A 21,313-nucleotide genomic window follows, 5' to 3' on the forward strand; every position below is an offset into this window, starting at 1 on the left:
TAATAGCCCATCAATTGTAAAAATCCTCCGCAGTGTATTGTAATTGATGGAGATTACATATCGTGTTTTTAAGCTTGGTCTCCAGTTTTATTTATTCCTTTCTCTGCTTTCAGTTTGTCCCCCTGGTTTCTACGGACTTCACTGCAACCAGGTTTGTCCTCCGTGTCTTCACAGCACACTTCCCTGCCACCACGTCACGGGCCAATGTGATTGCCTACCAGGGTTTTTTGGCCCCCTCTGCAACCAAGGTAAGGTGCTATTTGCCGATTCCGTAAGTCTGTACGTACAGATAATCCACGACTTACCACCACAATTGAGTCCAATTGTTTTGTTTTGTTTTTTGCTAAGCGAGACATTTGTTCAGTGAATTTTGCCCCATATTACAACCTTTCTTTTTTTAAAAAATATCTAATATCATCTTTGAGTTTCTGTTGTTGTTGTTGTTAGTTGCGAAGTCGTGTCCGACCCATCGCGACCCCATGGACAACGTTCCTCCAGGCCTTCCTGTCCTCTACCATCTTCTGGAGTCCCTTTAGGCTCACGCCTACTACTTCAGGGACTCCATCCAGCCACCTCATTCTCTGTCATCCCCTTCTTCTCTTGCCCTCCACCTTTCCCAGCATGAGGCTCTTCTCCAGTGAGTCCTTCCTTCTCATTAGGTGGCCAAAGGATTTGAGTTTCAACTTCAGGATCTGGCCTTCTAAAGAGCAGTCAGAGTTGATCTCCTCTAGGACTGACCGGTTTGATCACCTTGCAGTCCAAGGGACTCGCAGGAGTCTTCTCCAGCACCGTAGTTCAAAGGCCTCAATTCTTTGGCGCTCAGCCTTTTTTATGGTCCAACTTTCACAGCCATACATTGCAATTTTGAGTTTCTAATTCACCACAATACAAAAATGATGTTGAAACTCTAGAAAGAGTGCAGAGAAGAGCAACAAAGATGATTAGGGGAGTGGAGGCTAAATTTTTTGAGGAATGTTTGCAGAAACTGGATATGTCCAGTCTAATAAAGAGAAGGACTAGGGGGTGCATTATAACTGTCTTCCAATATTTGAGGGGCTGCCACAGAGAATAGGGGGTCACCCTATTCTCCAAAGCAGCTGAAAGGCAGGACAAGAAGCAACGGGTGGAAACTAATCAAGGAGAGAAACAACCTGGAACTAAGGAGAAATTTCCAGACAGTGAGAACAATCAACCAATGGAACAACTTCCATCCAGAAGTAGTGGAGTAGTCATTTAGTACTGAAGGTTTTCAAGAAGAGATTTGTCTGGAATATTATAGGGTCTCCAGACTAGAAGATCTCCAAGGTGCCTTCCAACCTGGTCATTTTATGTTCTGTGCACTAAAGAAGGTAGATTGCTTGAGTTGTTAGGCAGAAGTGACTTCTCTGTACATAGGCAGCATGTTTACAGACATACATAAGGAGGTTCTTTAATGTAGACATTCACATGCAAATGAAATGTGCCAATAAATTAAATTCACCAGGCTACTGAAGACCGACCCAGCAGTCAAAGCACATCTGAAAAGCTTCTGAAAAGCAACACAGTTAACAACAGTTGTGTTGTTAGTAGAGGAAACAAGCAACTGTGAGTTCCTAGATTGCTTCACTGAAACCTTTTTTAAAAAAAGCATCTGAAATGGGCTTATTAGGGTCCATCAATAAAAGAGTGTCTGATTTGTGCTACAAGCCACAAGAAAAAACCTTACAACTGCACACAGGAAGTTTGGGCATCATCGCCAGCGGCGTCTTTAATACCAGTAGGCCAGACTTCACCATCAGGGTGAGATAAATGGCCCCCAAAGCAGATTCCATGCATTCTTAGGCTACTGTGGATAGTTGTAGGGGGCAACTAATGACACATTTGTGATGCTATATCACAAATGAAGAGAGCCAGTTTGGTGTAATGTTGAAGGCAATTGGAAAGAAACTGTGAGTTCTAGACAGAATAACTGAGTTGCAAGGGACTTTGGAGGTCTTCTAGTCCAGCCCCCTGCTCAAGCAGGAGACCTATACCATTTCAGACAAATGGCTGTCCAGCCTTTTCTTAAAAGCCTCCAGTGTTCGAGCACACACAACTTCTGAAGGCAAGCCGTTTCACTGATTGATTGTCCTCACTGTCAGGAAGTTTCTCCTTAGTTCTAGGTTGCTTCTCTCCTTGATTAGTTTCCATCCTTTGCTTGTTGTCCTACCTTCAGGTGCTTTGGAGAATAGCTTGACTCCCTCTCTTCTTTGGGGCAAGCCCTCAAATATTGCAGCACTGCTATCATGTCACCCCTATTCCTTCTTTTCATTAAACTAGACATACTCAATTCCTGCAACCGTTCTTCCTATGTTTTAGCCTCCAGCTCCCTAAACATCTTTGTTGCCCTTCTCTACACTCTTTCCAGAGTCTCAGCATCTTTTCTATATTGTGGTGACCCACGCTAAGTACAAAGCCAGTTGGGTAACCATGGGCCAGTCATTCTCTCTCAGCCCTAGGAAACAGGCAATGGCAAACCATTTCTGAAAAACCTCGCCAAGAAAAATGCAGGGACTTATTTAGGGTGTCACCAGGAATCAACACTGACTGAAAGACGCATGCACACGAGCGCACACATACACACACACACACATGTCCCAGAAATGCCACTTCTATGTGCCAGATATTGATGGCATCGCTGTGTCTTATTGCTGTAAAGCATGTATGCAGAAATACACATTATTTGTCAACAGTACCTTCTTTATTATTACAATTATTACCATTCAATAACTCTAAACTTCTTATATGCACTTCAGCTCTTTTCATATCAGACTATTTCAAGCAACGGATTCTTTGATATTGTTTATTTGGTTAATGAAAGATTTTAATATTGCCTTAGGACAAAATGAAAAAGTATATGAATAAGACTGTCCCATTGATCTAAGGACAGATAATACTTCCAGTTTTCAGATGTCACCATTTTTGCTGCTGTCAGTATGCAAATTAACACCTTTTTAGAGTTTATTTTATTACTAGCCTCAGTGAATAGTCTTAAAAAATGCTCTTTGGGCATCTATTTTAATTTTTTCATTTATAATTTTACCCACTTATATAAATGCATCAGTAATTTTTAAGGTTTGGACAAATTCACCATAGCTGGAAGTATGTTTTTTTCCCCTGTACTTATTCTAAAACAACATAGATATACTTATAATTAGATATCCTAATTACCCTGAGTCATATACCATCTCCATTCAGGAGAAGATCTATCCATATCTGTATATATTTATTTTTGGGATGCTTTTATTGTTTAAAATGTTTTTTTTATTCTTTTAATTGTTTTTATAGATTTAGAACTATAAGCCACGCAGTATTTCTTGATTGAAATTGGTGGCTATAACAAATGAATGAATGAATGAATGAATAAATAAATAAATAAATAAATAAATAAAAACTAAGAGTTGCCCCCAGATTAATGGAAAGCAGTCAAGTCAAACCATAATAAACTTATTATCCTAGATAAAGGAATATTCTGTTTTGGAAGGCATTGGGAATTTTCATGTATCTCCTTCAAGTCCATGTCATTAAGTCTTTTGAAACATGGATCCCCGTCCATTTTCTGCATCCTGTGTCTGATTTTATGCACACTGGTTGTGTCACTTCTGCCTCTGTTTTTCCAATGTGAAGAGACTCAAACATTCTACGTCATGATAGTCAGAGCTAGAAGGGAACTTGGAGGTCTTCTAGTCCGATCCCCTGCTAAAGCAGGAGTCCCTATATCATTTCAGACAACTGGCTTTTCAATCTGTTCTTAAAAACCTCCAGTGATGAAGCACCCGCAACGTCTGAAGGCAAGCAGTTCCACTGGTTAATTGTCCTCACTGTCAGGATTCCAGGTTGCTTCTCTCCTTGATTAGTTTCCATCCGTTGTTTCTTGTCCTGCCTTTTTATCCAACCTTTTGATCTGTCTGGGCCCGGATTGAGTGAAGAGGAATTGTTTTCACTCAATAAGCCTCTCAAGAAAGAGTGCAGAGAAGAGCAATAAAAATGATAAGAGATCTAGAAGCATATGATGAAGAGTTGCAGGAACTGGGTATGTCTAGTCTAACAAAGAGAAGGACGAGGGGGGACATGATAGCAGTATTCCCACAATTGAGGGGCTGCCACAAAGAAGAAGGGGGGTCAACCTATTCTCCAAAGCACCTGAAGGCAGAACAAGAAGTAATGAATGACAACTTATCAAAGAGAGATCCAATCTAGAAATAAAGGAGAAATTTCCTGACAGTGAGAACAATTAATCAGAGGAACAGCTTGCCTTCACAAGTTGTGTGTGCTCCGTCACTGGAGGTTTTTAAGTTTTTTTTTAAACCTGGACAACCATTTGTCCAGAATAGTATAAGGTTTCCTGCTTGAGCAGGGGGTTGGACTAGAAGACCTCCAAGGTCTTTGCCAGCCCTCTTACTCTATGTTCTATATCTTGGCCCCATTAAGAAATTAAGAATGGTTGGTGGAATTGGGTATGTGTAGTTTAATGAAGAAAGGACGAGGAGGGACAGGATAGCACTGTTCCAATATCTCAGGGGCTGCCCCAAAGAAGAGGGAGCCAAGCTATTCTCCAAAGCACCTGAAGGCAGGACAAGAAACAACGGATGGAAACTCATCAAGGAGAGAAGCAACCTAGAACTAAGGAGAAACTTCCTGACAGAACAATTAACCAGTGGAACAACCTGCCTCCAGAAGCGGTGAATGCTCCAACACTGGAAGTTTTTAAGAGACTGGACACTCATTTGTCCGAAATGGTATAGGGTTTCCTGCCTGAGCAGGGGGTTGGGCTAGATGACCTCCAAGTTCCCTTCCAACATCATCATCATCATCATCATCATCATCATCATCATCATCATCATCATTATTATTATTATTATTATTATTATTATTATTATTATTATTATTATTATACATAGTTAATTATATTTTCTTATATTTATTATCTTCTGGGGCTGAATGCAGTCTGTGGCCCACAGGTTGGACCTGCTTGTTCTACGTCTTTCCCATCATTTTGTTGACCCCCTCTCTGTTTTTTTCCTAGTTCTGCTAGACCTTTTTGCAAACACTGGACCCACTGTTTCTACCAAGCACGCTTAGCAAATTGCTGAACCCAACTGCTAATTATTTTAGATTTGGGGGGGGGAAATGCCAGTGGTTGTTTTACAGCTCTTTCCAAGAGCACGGCAGGGTGTTCCAGCATTCTGAATGGTGTTTGTGTGTTTTATTAAAGAAACAAATAAAAATCACGCAACAATGATACAAAACCCAAAACAAAACCCAACACCACACTCATCTTTTGTCACTGTATAAATATTGACAAAGCATATTGTCTAAACTAGCAATTAACACTGTAAACAATCTGCGTAGGACATGAAATTAAAAGAGGAGGGAAAGGAGGGGAAAACATGCAGAGAACGTATACCATAAACAAAAGATTTTCAGGAAATATAGCCAAATCACTTTGGTGTCCTCTGCTTTGCCCTTCTGTAGAAAGGAGACTAATTAAAATGTTGACAAATAATAATCCGCAGCCATAAATCAGTGGTGGATTTATATAATAATTCTTTGCTTACCAGCATTCCAGCATATGAAAAAAAAATCGTTCGGGAGTTGTGGTCATGATTTATGGCTTGTTGTCCTCGAGCGTTTTCTACGCCAGGTTCATCTGAGAATGTAGCCATGTTTGGACATAAAGCTTAGCCTTGATTTAGCACTGTGAGAGTAAGTCCAGAGATTAGGTTTGCTACGCTCCTGTTCCGTGGCCTTCTGCGGAGAGGCTGGGTGAATACAAATGGTGAATACAGATTATCTACAGCTTATTGAGTGGGATGGCCTTGCTCTGGCTTTGCGACTATGATTTGAAGTTGGCTTGTTAACAGCAAGTTTTGTTCAGTTTAAGCGTACTTTCCAAAGACAGAGCCAGACTTAGTCAAATGCAAAGAAAAAAAGTGTACAGGCGTGTGTGGTTGGGTCAGAGAAGGAATAAGAGTGTGCGAGGCGAGGCGGTTTGTACTCATAACAAACTATGATCTGTTTGGTCTAATGCAGGGGGTCTTCAAACTTGGCCCTTCAATGACTCATGCACTTCAACTCCCAGAATTCCTGGCTGAGGAATTCTGAGAGTTGAAGTCCATGAGTCATCAAAGGGTTTGAAGACCCCCTGGTCTAATGGTTAAGGTTATCAGTCCAGAAACCAGGAGTCTGTGAATTCTAGTACTGCCTTACGCATGAAGGAGGCTGGGTGATTTTGAGCCAATCACCAGGAGACAGTGAGTTCTAGTCCTGCCTTAGGCATGAGAACTGGCTGGGTCAATCACTAGTGAGTTCTAGTTCCACCTTGGCCATAAAAAGCCAATCACTTAACAACCATTCAAAGTTCCAACAGACCTACCTGGGGGGTACTTAAGAGGCAGTTTCAAAGTACTCCCCAGGTGTGTCACCCGCACCATCAAGCGACTGTATTTCAGGCGCTTGACATCCAGCATCCCACAATCCCATGATCGCATTTTACTAGGCTTTTGCTGAAAATTGGCATTTGCTTCTGGTTTTTGGCAAAACTATCACAGTGAGCCGTTGGTTTGCTTAAAAACCTGCCAGTCCTAAAATCAAGTGAGTTACGTAACCAAACTGTTTTAGGATCATCTTGGCTTGGTTTTAGGACCATCATGAGATCTAGCAAAGATGCCATTACAGTTTTAACTTGAGGACTTTCTGTGGTTCTGTAATTTCTCTGCCCCTCCTGCAACATGAATTTGTCTTCCTCACACTCTGGTGTCCTTTGCCAGCCAAAATAATTATAGATAAATTAAAATTAAATCAAATTAAATATATAAATCCTTGCGTTAAAATGGCTGTTATCCACTCCTGACTTAGCATGACACCTGAATCAGCGCTCTGTTTAATGGCATACCTGATGAGGTCAGAATGACAGAACGCAGAGTTGGAAGGGTCTTCAAGTTCAGCCCACTTGCACAAGTAGGAGACCCTCTAACCTTTCCCATTTCAGACAAGTAGCTATCCAGTCTCTTCTTTAAAACCTCCAGTGATGGAGCACCCACAACTTCTGAAGGCTGATTGATTGTTCTCAGTGTCAGGAACTTTCTCCTTAGTTCTAGGTTGCTTCTCTCCTTGATTAGTTTCCATCCGTTGCTTCCTGTCCTGCCTTCAGGTGGTTTGGAGAATAGGTTGGCCCCCTCTTCTTTGGGGCAGCCCCTCAAATATTGGAAAGTTGCTATCATGTCCTCCATACAAACCACACTTAGGTCAAATAATTATGGCCAGACCAAATGCAGGCATCCATTTTCTCTTCTCCTTGCAACTGACATCAGCATGATATGGAACATTTAGTAGGAGACCAAACACTTAATTTTCTCTTTTGAGGAAATGATGTCTGATTTCTTAGAAGAATCTAGCTTATTTTTCAAAGTCTGGAGCGGGGATAATTATCTCATTAAGTCAAATTCTCTTTTCTTGATTTCAATCTGTTGAGCATCCCTGCTTTCCCTTTGAAATGTTGATCCAGCCAGCAGGATTTCCATCAAATATTCATGTTCTAATTAAAGACAATTGGTGTTGCAATTTATCATAATAGGCAAGCATACAAAATGATACATATTTTTCTGAAGCAAAAAATATGAGGCAAGAAAGAGATGGAGGAGGAGGAGGAGGAAGAGGCAGTTCAATATTTTATTTGGGATTAACATAAAGCACTTTTTTTCCCCCGCAAGTTGAAATTAAGATGGTATATTTCTCTCACCATCACTTTTAATAGCATTTCTTCAGCCTGGTTTGTTACAAATGTAAATCGGCTTCCCTGTTTACAAAACTTCCTCCCTCTTTGATCATTCTTCTAATGAAGGAGACGAATTTCAAAAAAGAAATGGAGAAAATAACTAAATAAAGTAGAAATAATATATTGTACAAAAGGTGGGTGTTATGTTGAAGACAGGGCAAAATAATTTTCAAGTCTGCAGTCCTGATCCCTACTTCACAGCAAGAGTACATAGAAGGTAGAAGATAGACTCCCGGTGAAGAGTTATCCAATTTCAGATAGATAAAATAATAGCTGGTGATTGCTAGAATTCTATCAGGATGTCTGTCAGGTCATCCTTTACCAAAGGAATTTAAAATGTTTGTCTGCTATCAAGAAAGGCAGTTTAAAACCAATTATTTCCTACAATAGCAAAAATCAATCAAGTAAACTCGGAAGAACTAGAGTTTGGGTGTTTAATTGATTCACTGGAGAAAGTCGCCAATTAAAACATTTTAATAACTTACTATGCTGGAATGTAGTCTGGAGATGTGTGTGGGGGGGTGGGCTTGGCAACTTTAAGACTTGTGGACTTCAACTCCCAGAATTCCTAAGCCAGCATGGCTCAGCTTGGAAACCTCTCCCTTTCCCCTCAGCATGGCTGGCTCAGGAATTCTGGGAGTTGAAGTCCACAAGTCTTAGTTGCCAAGGTTGAGGACCCCTGGCTTAGAATGTCTGGTGGGCAGGAAGATGGCAAAGACAGACCCTCCCTAGCACTTCACAGAATAGATATATATTTACACAAATAGTTGCTGGCAAGATTCTGTCTACAGGCAAACAACAACAAAGGAACTGCTCTGAAGTAACCCACTTTGTTATTCTTGGTTCTTTGGGCCTGACATTAATTTTGCCAGACTAAAGCAATTGTCTGCATAAGTATAGATCAATTCTGTGAGCTGCTAGGAAGGATACGACCTTGCTCTTTTCTGGGCCACCCAACATTCAAGGCTCCTCTGTCTCTTTTCCCTCCCTCCTGCCACTCTGGACCACATTCCATCACACATATGACATTATGGTTCAGCATTATGGTCCAAGGAGGAAGCTGGATTTATTCTGACATTGTGACCTAACTAATTGAAGGTATCTTGATTTTGAATTGAAAATGTTACTTAAAATCGGGGCTCTTCAAACTTGGCCCTTTTATGACTTGTGGACTTCAACTCCCAGAATTCCTCAGCCAGCCATGCCTGGCTGAGGAATTCTGGGAGTTGAAGTCCACAAGTCATAAAAGGGCCAAGTTTGAAGAGCCCTGCTTAAAATGATCTTATTCATCTTTAAGGAGCTTGCGCCCAAATAAATCCCCTTAGATCAAGTCAATCATCACTTAATTACAGATTCCTCTGAGTGGGAAAAAATGGTTTGATAGAATGTTAGTCACATAAACTGCTTGATCCACATCACATTTTGAAGTTGGACCTACAAAAATAAACCTGGTACAGCATCCATTTGTCATGGATGGTGGACTTGTGGTGGGTTCTTTTCTTCCCAAAATCACTTGACAGAGTATTTCTACTGCCTTCTCAAAGATTGGTCCAGAACACCAACTTGAGTTGATCACTCATGTTTAGGACAAAAAAAGGTCTGCAGACATGCCCAGTGTAAGCACCTATTGTTTCTCTTGCTCTCCAGCAAAGTGAAAAATCGACCTTTCAAGCAACTCTTTCGGTTTAATGATCAAGAGGGAGGGATCTAAAGGTAAAGGTAAAGATTCCCCCGCACATGCGTGCTAGTCGTTTCCAACTCTAGGGGCCGGTGCTCATCTCCATTTCCAAGCCGAAGAGCCAGCGCTTGTCTGAGGATGTCTCCGTGGTCATGTGGCCGGCATGACTAGATGCCAAAGGGGCACAGAACGCTGTTACCTTCCCACCGGAGTGGTCCCTATTTTTCTACTTGCATTTTTACGTGCTTTCGAACTGCTAGGTTGGCAGAAGCTGGGATGAGTAACAGGTGCTCACTCTGTTATGCGGCACTTGGGATTCGACCCACCAAACTGCTGACCTTCTGATCAACAAGCTCAGCGTCCTAACCCACTGAGCCACCGCATCCCATAGGGAAGGATCTAGCTTAACTTAAAACTTAGAAAATCATCTTTGTCCAGGTTGGTTGAATCAGACTGCACTCCTGAAAGCAGTATGTCTCGTTAGAATTCTGTTCCTTAATTTTGGCAATATTTGAGATGGGTGGACCTCTGCTCCCAGTATTCCCCAGCCAGCATGTCCCTAGTCTAATGAAGAGAAGGACTAGGGGTGACTTCATAGCTGTCTTCCAATATTTGAGGGGCTCTTGCAGAGATGATAGGGTCTCCAAATCATCTGAGGGCAGGACAAGAAGTAAGGATGGAAGATTATCAAACAGAGATCCAGCCTAGAACTTAGGAGAAATTTCCTGACTACAAGAACAATTAATCACTGGAATAGCTTGCTTCCAGAAGTTGTGGGTGCTCCATCACTGGAGATTTTCAAGACTAGAAAGTCATTTGTCCAGAATGGTAGCAGGGGTGTCAAACTGCCGGCCCATGGGCCAGACGCATCATCAGGAAACTACACCCACCCCATTGCCGGCAATGGCAAAAAGCTCCGATACGTTGTGCGACATCACGTGACGTCACGAGTTTGACACGACATGCTCAAGAGTCTCCTGCTTGAGCAAGGGGTTGGACTGGAAGACCTCCAAGGTCTCTTCCAACTCTGTTATTCTGTAATTCTGTAAGGGATGGAAGGGACCTGGAGGATTATCTGAATCAACCCTCTCCCCAGTGCAGTTCTGAACAGATAAGTCACCCAGCCTGTTTGAACACGTCTGGTGAAGGAGAGGTCCACATTTGCATTTAAATCCAGTGAAAGTGAAATACACTGACTAGGATGACTCTCCAGAAAATGTAATATTTTCCATCTTTTGTCATGCTACAAATTACAACCTGGTTGTAAATTTTGGAGCTCTGGAAGCCACATCTAAAGCTTTCAGGAGCTAACTGTGCCCCTCAGATTATGCATGTCTGATCTGCGATAGGTAGAAAAAGGGCCACTTTAGCTAGGAATAATATATTTCCAAGTATTTTTAATAGTCATGTAAGGAATTTGAGTCATAAATCATGATAGCTGCAGGAACACATCTGAAATTTTAATAACAGAGGAACGCAGTCCTTTTTCAGAACTTTAATAACAAATTAGCATTGTAGTTGTATCTGCCCATTCCTACTTAAACAGAATATTTTTGTCCTTCTCTCAAAATTCTTAGATCCATCAATTATGGACGTGCTTGATTCCCAAGTCTGGTGGAGTTTAATGGTTTGTGTGAACTTTTTTTGAAGGCGTCTTCTTCAGCTTTACAGCATCTTGGAGAATGAAGATTTATTAGATAGAAGTCTACCATGATATGGAACTCATTTCCCGAGACAGTAGGGTTTTGCATAATATTTGCTGTGTTTTGATGAAGTGGTTTTGCATCCGAACAGAATCTTGCTTTGCTGAAATGTCTGATATATCACAAAGCTGCACTTTGACCAATCATGGTACGTTGTAAATTATAGTTAGAAACAGAGAGATAAAAGAGCACCCATAATAAATAAAAGCACTAAGCCATTAAATTACTCTTTAATGTTAACATTGCAGAGATGAAAAGACCGACTACAAGAAAAAGCATCACGAAATAAGCAATATTAGTTTAAACACAGGGAAAAGTTGAAGCCATACGTAACTCGTTACTATGGAGCGTGCAATGTTGAGACTATCCCTGAAAAAGCTCTGGGTCCTTTTTGCAAAGGCAAATCAATCTTATAGACCAGTCCATGAAAAGGATCTGCTGAGTCCTGACACATTGGTGCACATGAGTGAGCCTTCAAATAATAAGTACTGTATCACGGAAAGGGTTGTTTTTTTAACCCAAGCTAACATTATGAATCCAACATAGAAAGCACAGAATCTCAGGGCTGGAAGGTCTTCTAGTCTAACCCCCTGTTCAAAGCAGGAGACATTATACCATCCTAGTCAAATGGCTATACAATCTCTTCTTGAAAACCCCCAGTGATGGAGAACCGACAACTCCAGGAGGCAATCTGTTCCGTTAATTAATTGTTCTCACTGTCAGGAAGTTTCTCCTTAGTTCTAGGTTACTTCTCTCCTTGATTAGTTTCCATCCGTTGCTTCTTGTCCTGCCTTCAGGTGCCTTGGAGAATAAGATGAACCCCTCTTCTCTGTGACAACCTAAGTACTGGAAGACAATAATGTCTCCCCTAATCTTCCTCTTTGATAGCCCAGAAGTCTTCAAACCTGGCCCTTTTTATGACTTGTGGACTTCAACTCCCAAAATTCTAGGAGTTGAAGTCCGCAAGTCATAAAAGGACCAAGTTTGAAGAGCCCTGGGCTAGACATACCTAGCTAATAAAACTGACACAGAATTAGTAACATGTGTTCCACTGGTTTTATCCTGCCAACATCTGCTCCGCCCTTTCCTGAACATCTTCCAGAGGCAGCTGTAGTTAGAGTGCATCACAACAGTACAAGTGGAGCTCACTAAGGTAAAAAAAAAAAGGTAAATCTAATTTGAGACAGGATCACAGCTGGTGTAACAGTGTAAACTGGTGAGAGCTGGTGGACTGTCCATCTGTACTTTTGCAGAGTTGAGTTCATGAATTTCTACAATCTATGAATTTGGTTCCTTGTAGGCAAAGCAACCCCATTCAACACAAGATACAGTCCTTTATACAGAACGTCCAAATGAAATCTTGTCTGGATTAAATGTCAGCTTCTTTTCCTTTACCCATTGTACAAAACCAGGGACTGGTTAGAAGCTCAACCAAAGCTCAACGTACAACTCCTTGGAGAGCCACCTCTTCAACCCTACGCAACATGGTGAACTTCAAGAGGGGATTCAACACAACGCAACCTTGATACCTTTTTTTGTTTCCACAGTGTGTCCAAGTGGAAGATATGGAAAAGACTGTGCTGAGTTGTGCTTGTGTACAAACAATGGGACCTGCAATCCCACTGATGGCTCTTGTCAGTGTTTCCCAGGATGGATCGGCAAAGATTGCTCACAAAGTAAGAGAAACACACCTCTTTTTAATTTGTATACCATTGCAGTGATTTTCTTTTAAGGTTACAGGTGTATGTTTAGGGGTAAATAGGCAGGTTTTAATTTAAATTTAATTTAATTTAATTAATTCTTGCCTTGAAGTTCTTGGAACCATGGCAGTATTTTTATAGGAGACATCACTGATTTGGAATGTTAGTTCTCGGATTCTTCATTCATGGGCTGCATTCTCAGCACTTGCCTCGCCTGGTTGTGGATTAACTCCTCTTCAAGGTTTGCATACTAAACGGATGCATACATTTTTTCAAATGGGCAGGATTCAGACCAAAATAGCCATTAACCATAATTAGCAGAGTCCAAGCTTAATATGTTAGAGTCATAGGCCAGGAAGGGAGCTTGGAGGTCTTCTAGTCCAACCCCCTGCTCAAGGCAGGAAACCCTAATACCAGGGGTAGGCAACCTTGGCTCTTTTATGACTCGTGGACTTCAACTCCCAGAATTCCTGAGCCAGCCATGACTCAGCTTGGAAACCTCTCCCTTTCCCCTCAGCATGGCTGGCTCAGGAATTCTGGGAGTTGAAGTCCACGGGTCATAAAAGAGCCAAGTTTGCCTACCCCTGCTCTAAGTGACGAGTGGCTGCAGTCTTCTTTTTCTGAACCTGAGATAAAGTTTATTGATGCCGTCTGGTTCCTGTCTGAATCTTCTCTATAAAAGTTTCCCTTCATTCATATATCGTATTGGAAATGCATGATTGGTTACTTAATGCCAATGTTTGTTTAATGAAAAGCTTCCTGTTGGGACACCCAGCCCCAGTTTATTGATTCTTGAGGAACATCATTGCTAGAATTACTTGTGAATTGTCTATTAATTGCCCCCAAAGAGTTTCTCCTAATTGCTAACTTAATGACAGTTTGTAGGGAGAGGTATTTAATTACAAAATTCTTCTCATACCCCCCTCTATAGGATATTATTTCACTTCATAAATATGGAACCCATAAAAGGGGGGGAGGATAGGAGGACTCTTTAATACAACTTTCCTACCATGCCAGGAACAGAAATAAGGGACAGTTAAGGGGGCCATGGAAAAAATAATTAACTAGCTGTTCATTCTTAATTTCCCAGCTGTGCTCAACAGGAAGCAACAGAAGGGCACGACCTAAAGGCAGGAAGCCTTTAATTAAGGTTGGAAGAGATTTTAGTTGGAGAACTATGTCTGAATAAACATCATAGAGAAATCTGGGCATGAATCTCAACCATAGAAATGCTGCATTAAGAGCAGGGCAGGGACAGGATTTCTGGTTTAATTTCCAGTTGAGATTCATGCTGGGGGAAAACAATGCCTTGGCCTCATTTTTTTTGGAGAGAAAACCAAAAAAACACATACACACAAACCACTCTACACAATTAGATTATTCATATTTGTCTCCATTAGAAGGAGCGGTCCCCAACCTTTCCAGCTTGGTGGACCAGCAAGGGCAGGGGGTAGGGGATAGTGCCATGTAAGTGGCAGGTGCCTGCCCTTGCACACACAACTCAGTGGTGGGATTCAAATCTGTGAACCACTGGATCTCTGTGTGGATGCCACTTCCGGAAGTCCATTCTGGGCCTGGGCAACAAAAAAATGAGTGGTATGAACTGGCTGAATCCCACCACAGGAAGGGAGGGAGGGAGGGAGGGAAGGAAGGAGAGGGAAGGAGTGTTGGGATTCAAATATGTGAACAACCAGTTCTCTGTGTGGATGCCACTTCCGGAAATCCATTCTAGGCCTGGGCAACAAAAAATTAGCTACTGGTTCTGCCGAAGAGGTGTGAAACCAGCTGAATCCCACCAGTGATGCAACTCCATTTCCATGAGCGGTGGGCGTGCAGGGACCTGCTGTTCACACAATAGAGCTTTGCGTGCTAGCCTGAGCGCTCGTCGCTCGCACAAGTGGAGTTGCACACACGCTTGCCCGCTGCTTCTGTGGCCCAGTTTCAAATGGGGGTTGGGGATCCCTACCTTAAAGGTCTGCTGCTAAAGTTGCAAAGGACTTTTTTTTCCCCCTGATACTCCTGTAACTAATTTTACAGAAAGACCCCAATAAATTAAAGGGGCGCCTTTCAGCAAAGAAAATGTATCTATTTTACAAAATTTTAAAGTTGGCCAAGAGTTCTACGTACGTGAATCTCTGACCCATAAGAGATTTTCCACTTAGTACCCCACCTTAATCCACCCAAAAGACCAAGGGGTTTTTTATTATTGTTTTAAAGGAAAATCCATTGTTTTCAAAAATTTCTTGAAGAAATAATTAAGCGATTGACAATTCTGTGCAGTAAGGTATATATGTAGCTACAGACAGAAGGGAAATTCTTTTATTTATTTATTTATTTAGTTATATTTATATACCGCCCTATTCCCTGAGGACTAGGGACTACCGTTCCCCGAGGACTACCGTTCCTCTTGCATGTAATTTACTTGTTAAAGTCTTGGAGAGGCAGGTAGCTATTTCTTTGAAATTGCCTAGACCAGGGGTAGGCAACCTCAGCTCTTTTATGACTCATGGACTCCAACTCCCAGAATTCCTGACCTGGCTCAGGAATTCTGGGAGTTGAAGTCCATGAATCATAAAAGAGCCGAGGTTGCCTACCCCTAGCCTAGACAGACGATTGACATCTGTGGTCCTTTTTCTAAACGTCTTCACCCGAGATGGGGCATTGCAGGGAAGACCAGCGTGTCCCCAGAACGGCATTTCCATATTCACTGCGCAGCAGGGGATATTAAACAGCATTTGTTGCAAAATACATTAAGCCTCCAGGGATACAGTAGGGATTGGAAAGAAACTGACAGCTGCAATTTTGCTTTTATTGTAGGTCTTCCGTGAGTTCAATATGGCTGTCAATCAAAATAAATAAAAATTAGGCAGGCTATCAATTTCGTGGGTGGTTACTTTGAAAAGGCTTGAGAAATTCCTCTGCATTTGTGCTAAATTGGGCCAGTGGCAAACATTTCATTTTTTTGTAAAAAGGGATTGTGAAAGGCTAAAATGTCTGGGTCACAGGAAGCCAAGAAGATTGGTTAAACAAGCCATCATATGTGTTTATCTGTGCACTTTATCCATCTCCTCAATCTTAGCAGGGCCTAGGCCAGGGGTAGGCAACCTTGGCGCTTTTATGACTCGTGGACTTCAACTCCCAGAATTCCTGAGCCAGCCATGCTGAGGGGAAAGGGAGAGGTTTCCAAGCTGAGCCATGCTGGCTCAGGAATTCTGGGAGTTGAAGTCCATGAGTCATAAAAGAGTTAAGGTTGCTTACCCCCGGCCTAGGCCTAGGCCGCTTTATGACTTGTGGACTTCAACTCCCAGAATTCCTGAGCCAGCCATGCTGAGGGGAAAGGGAGAGGTTTCCAAGCTGAGCCATGCTTGCTGAGGAATTCTGGGAGTTGAAGTCCATGAGTCATAAAAGGGCCAAGGTTGCCTACCCCTGGTCTAGGCAGCTTAAAGTAATGTGTGAAGCTGCTTAATGCTTGATGTAGTTCCAGAACAGAATTTTCTTGCCCTAAAACTGTTGAAGTAATTTCAAAACAGCCAATAAATTTCACTTTCATTCCATTCTTAGGTTATCAATTTCAAAATCTACTTCTTCCAATTTCTGCATCATTTTTTACACATAGTTGAGCACACTTTCCTTACCACTATATTTTGTTAACAGAATACGGCCTAATACACACACTTCCATATCTTTTCCCCTAATATACAGTGTTTGCCCAGATTATTGCAAAGCCCTTTTTATGTCCTCCCGTTCTCCTGTTTATATTTTTGGATGTGTTTTGTCGCTTGGAGAACTGTCAAATGTGAAGGGGGGCTGATATTTAAGTACACGGTTGTTTTGCTTCTGATATTGATCTGAAAAAGCACGAAGTGGGTGAATGTGCATTAAAACACCGCAGGTGTCAAGGTTCCGATAGAGGAGACCAAACAAATCAGAACTCCAAAGCTAGAGATTTCCTCAAAGAACATCTTTATTGGTTACAAAATATTGGCATGGTCAAAAGTAAAACCAAATCCCGGCAAAGAGAAACATTATTACAAAACGTAGCAGGCTTTTTACTGCAAGGCTTTTCAACCAGTGGTACGGGTACCACCTGTGGTACATTGGCACCTGGCAGGTGGTACGCGACCATCCTAGAGAAGTGGTAGCGGGGGAGGGGAATGAGCTGAACTGGTGGCAGCACCGCACAAGCCTGAGCGAGAGACGGCTGGAGCTGCAGGGCTGTCAGGGCTCAGCGGAAGAGCCAGGATCAGCGCCAGGCTCCAGCTGGAGCTCGACGCTGATCCTGGCACTTCTGAGCCCAGAGGAAGCGCCAATCAGCTGGAATGTTGCAGCATCTAAGTTGATTTGTGCTTAGATTGTAAGCCGCCCTGAGTCTTCGGAGAAGGGCGGGATATAAATGGGATTAAAATAAATAAATAAAAAATAAAAATCTCCAGGGTCTTGTGATTTACATTCAGATGCTTGGCAACTGATTCATATTTATGATGGTCACAGTGTCCCAGGGTCATGTGAAGTGACCAAAACTCGCTGCAACCACCCTGCAGGGGGGGGAATAAAAACCAAATACCCCCCACCCCTTCCCCACTGCCAATCCTCAACAGAAATGCTCACAATGAAAACCTCAGACAGGAGGAAGAACGCCGCCAGGCGGGCAGGCAGGTGTCTTGCTCGGCTGTGGCTTGGGGGGCACTTTTTTCAGTGCCATTGTAACTTCAAACAGTCACTAAGCAAAGTGTTGTAAGTTGAGGACTACCTGTACTTCATCACTTTTTTCCTTTTCTTTTCTTTTTTTGGTCAAGTTTGCTAGGTGACTGGTGGTACTCGGATGTTGCCATATCTTAAAAGTGGTACAATGGATGAAAAGGTTGAAAAGCCCTGTTCTACCCAACTGTTCCCCCTCCCAATTCAACTGGCAGAAATGACCTTGGTTCCCACAGAACATTGAATTGTTTAGACCAGCAGAATTCCTCCACACCCCCTCCCACCTTTGTAGCAACCTAGAACGATCAAGATGGCTGCAGCCAGGTTCGTTGTAGAGTTGACAGCAGGTTGAGCAAGATCCTTTTGTATCCCTTTCTCTGCCATCCTGATGGGAGAGATTTCAGCGCATGTACAGAGTGTGTTTATCCCTGTGGAGGAAGCTGTGAACTGTAGCAGTTTGATGAAAACAGTTAAAATAGTTTAAAGTGTCCAGTTCCAGAACACAAAAAAATGCTGAGACCGTAGAAAGTGTGCAGAGAAAAGCAACAAAGATGATTAGGAGACTGGAGGGTAAACCATACGATGAACAGTTGCAGGAATTGGGTGTGTCTTGTCGAGTGAAAAGAACGAAGGGTGACATGATAGCAGTGCTCCAATATTTGAGGGGCTGCCACAAAGAGGAGGGGGGGGATAAACCTATTTTCCAGAGCAGCTGAGGCCAGGTCAAAAAGCAATAGTTGGAAGATCATTAAAGAGAGATCCAACCTAGAATTAAGTAGACATTTCCTGACAGTTAAAACAATTAATCAATGGAACAGCTTGAACCCAGAAGTTGTAGGTGCTCCATCACTGCAGGTTTTCAAGAAGAGACTGGACAACTATTTGTCTGAAAAGGTCTATGGTCTCCTGCTTGAGCAGGGGTTGGTCTAGAAGACCTCCAAGGTCCCTTCCAACCCTATTATTGCAAGCATCGACATCTATATTCTGAACACTTCTCAGTTTCAAGGATGGGAAAGATTAGGACATATTCTCTCTCTCGTTCTCTTTCTCACCAGCTTGTCCAGTGGGCTTTTGGGGAACCGATTGCTTTCATTCGTGCAGTTGCCACAATGGTGGGACGTGCAGCCCCCACAACGGAGAATGCCGATGTACCCCTGGCTGGACGGGTCCCTACTGTTCTCAGAGTAAGACCGAGAAGTTGGAAGCCTTTCCAGGTTCTTGCTTGGAAGATCTCTGCAAAAGTTTGCACTGCCCCCTAGTGTCCGCTCTGAGCACTTTCAGAGCTGCTGCAAAGTCAAAACGGCGGCCAAAGCAAAGAAAATAAAACCCACCCCAAAATAAATCAATCCTAACAAGTGAACAAAAAAAGGGGGGGGGGAAACAGCAGTACTTTTCTAGTTGCACAAAGCGTTCCAATTTCCCCGGCACCAATTCCCTAATTTTACATACAGGTTGGACTTTGAAGCCGATCCCGAAAAAAAAAATCCTCAAAGTGGCAATTAAGAAACCGGGGGGCTGTTGGGGTGTCAAACTCAATTCCATTGAGGGCCGCATCAGCATTGCGGTTGCCCTCCGGGGGCCGGGTGGGTGTGGCCAGGGTGGGCGTGGCCTACTGGGTGGGCGTGGCTAGAGTGCATATGGCCTACTGGGTGGGCGTGGCCAGCCCTACATCATTTGCATCAAGAGTGCCTATGGGGGCCTGGGCAGGAGTGGGACAGATCTGGGGGTCTCTGGCAGAAGGAGGGTCTCTGGTCCAAGGCAGTGGGGGCCGTTCCCTCACTGTTTCCAGGATGGCTTCGCGGGCCACATGAAACCACTTTGCGGGCCGGATCCGGCCCCCGGGCCTTGTGTTTGACATGTCTGGTTTAAGAGAAGCCTTTCAATCCGATTTGGGCTCAGTAACAGCCCAAAGCGGTATTTCTCAACCTTGGCAACTTTAAGACAGGTGGACTTCAACTCCCAGAATTCTGGGAGTTGAAGTCCACCTGTCTTAAAAGTTGAGAAACACTGGCCCAAACCATTTTCCCAACCTTGTGGAGATGTTGGATTACAGACCCCATCATCCCCTACTATACCTTAGATTCGGATCTGGTTCCTGGCCTAAGCTCTCCCCTCCCCCTCCCCCTCCCCGCAAAGGCCGTGGTGAAGAGGGAGACTTGGGGCTCAGTCCTCGTGGCCTGATGTCTTCCCGTGTCTTTTTTTTCTGGATCCCAATCTGCCAGGATGTCCAGCTGCCTTTTATGGAAAGCACTGTGCCAGCGTCTGCCAGTGCCAGAACGGGGCCGACTGCGACCACGTCACCGGGCAATGCACCTGCAGAACCGGCTTCACTGGAAAACAGTGCGAGCAGAGTAAGTCGTGAGGAGCGGAAAGCCTCTTACCCAGTAGATTGGAGCTGCTTTGCTTTGGAGGGGGGGTTTTTGGGGTGCATGCAGGAAGCCCAAAGGGAAAAAAAAGAAGACAGAGTATCTGTGTGGTTGAAGGAAACACAACCACCGCATCGTCCACAGAAATGGGCATTTTGTATTCCGGGCTGCAGTTATTTCCTTCCTTCCTTCCTTCCTTCCTTCCTTCCTTCCTTCCTTCCTTCCTTCCTTCCTTCCTTCCTCTCTCCCTCCCTCCCATCCATCCTTCATTTCTTCCTCCCTCCCTCTTCTTTCCTTCCTTCCTCCCTCCTCCCTTCCTTCCATTCATCCCTCTATTCTTTGTTTCTTCCTTTCTTCCTTCCACTCTCTCATCCTCTTCTTTCCTCCCTCCCTCCCTCCTTCTTTCCTTTCCTTCCCTCTCTCCTTCCCTCTCTCCCTTCTTCCCTCCCATCCATCCATCCTGCATTTTTCCTTCCTTCTTCCCTCCCTCTTCTTTCCTCCCTCCCTCCCTCCCATTCTCCCTCCTTCTTTCTTTCTCTTCTTTCCTTCCTTCCTCCCTCCCTACTTCCCTCCCTTTCCCCCTCTTCTTTTGTTCATTTGTTCGTTTGTTCCTTCCTTCCACCCTCCCTCTTTCTTTCTTTCTTTCTCTTTCTTTCTTTCTTTCTTTCTTTCTTTCTTTTCTTTCTTTCCTTCCTTCCTCCATTCTTTCCATCTTGATGTATCTGCCTTAGGTTGAAGAGGAATGCAGAGAGTTTGGGTGTGTCCCCAAAACTTTCCCACTAGAGTAGCAGAGTCACCAGCTGGTTTACAGCCTGCCTCTTCATTTTTATTGAATGTTGCCCAAAGAAATACAATAAGCTGTCGCCAGATTTATTGTCACCATCACAGTAATTGTATGAATAAATTTTGTCGCTGGCCATTCAATCATGTTCCTTCTGATAGAAATATGGAAAACCAAATGTTGGCAGTCTGGAGAGGAAAGGAGAGGAGAAGAGGAAACCATAACATTTTCATGGCTTCAGGGCCGGCTTCGGTTCAGAGGGGCCCCGCCTGGGTTGTCTTGCTCAAGGCTGCAGGACCCCCGAAGAAATATAATCTCTGAGAGACTTGGGGGTGACCTTCAGCGTTTTCCAAAAAAAAATTGCAAATTTTTCACGTCTAGTATTACAGAACTGCAAACACTGGCTCTATGAAGAGTGACACTTTAAACTGCACTTGTTTGCAAAAATTAAATTACCGTCCACGAAATGCAATTATGCAGGTTGCAGTGAGCAAATAACCAGACCTGGTTGAATTGGGGCATTTCCCACAGTGCCCTGGAGAGACACTGCCCAGGGGCATGATGGGAAATCCAGTGGGAAACTGGATCTGGC

At 43.3% G+C, this 21,313-nt stretch overlaps 1 protein-coding gene across 1 annotated transcript in view; it reads left to right on the forward strand.

Annotated features, from left to right (window-relative positions):
• MEGF11 (multiple EGF like domains 11) overlaps positions 1-21,313 on the forward strand; it is a gene marked incomplete at its 3' end in the record, with an annotated part of 413,211 nt that overhangs the window by 360,231 nt on the left and 31,667 nt on the right. The window contains 4 exon segments of the mRNA XM_081337571.1: positions 114-248; positions 12,724-12,852; positions 18,630-18,758; positions 19,797-19,925. Of these exon segments, the coding sequence (XP_081193697.1) occupies positions 114-248; positions 12,724-12,852; positions 18,630-18,758; positions 19,797-19,925 (522 nt within the window).

This window comes from Vipera berus (assembly GCF_964194415.1).
Source record: "Vipera berus genome assembly, chromosome: 12".
NCBI lineage: Eukaryota > Metazoa > Chordata > Lepidosauria > Squamata > Viperidae > Vipera > Vipera berus.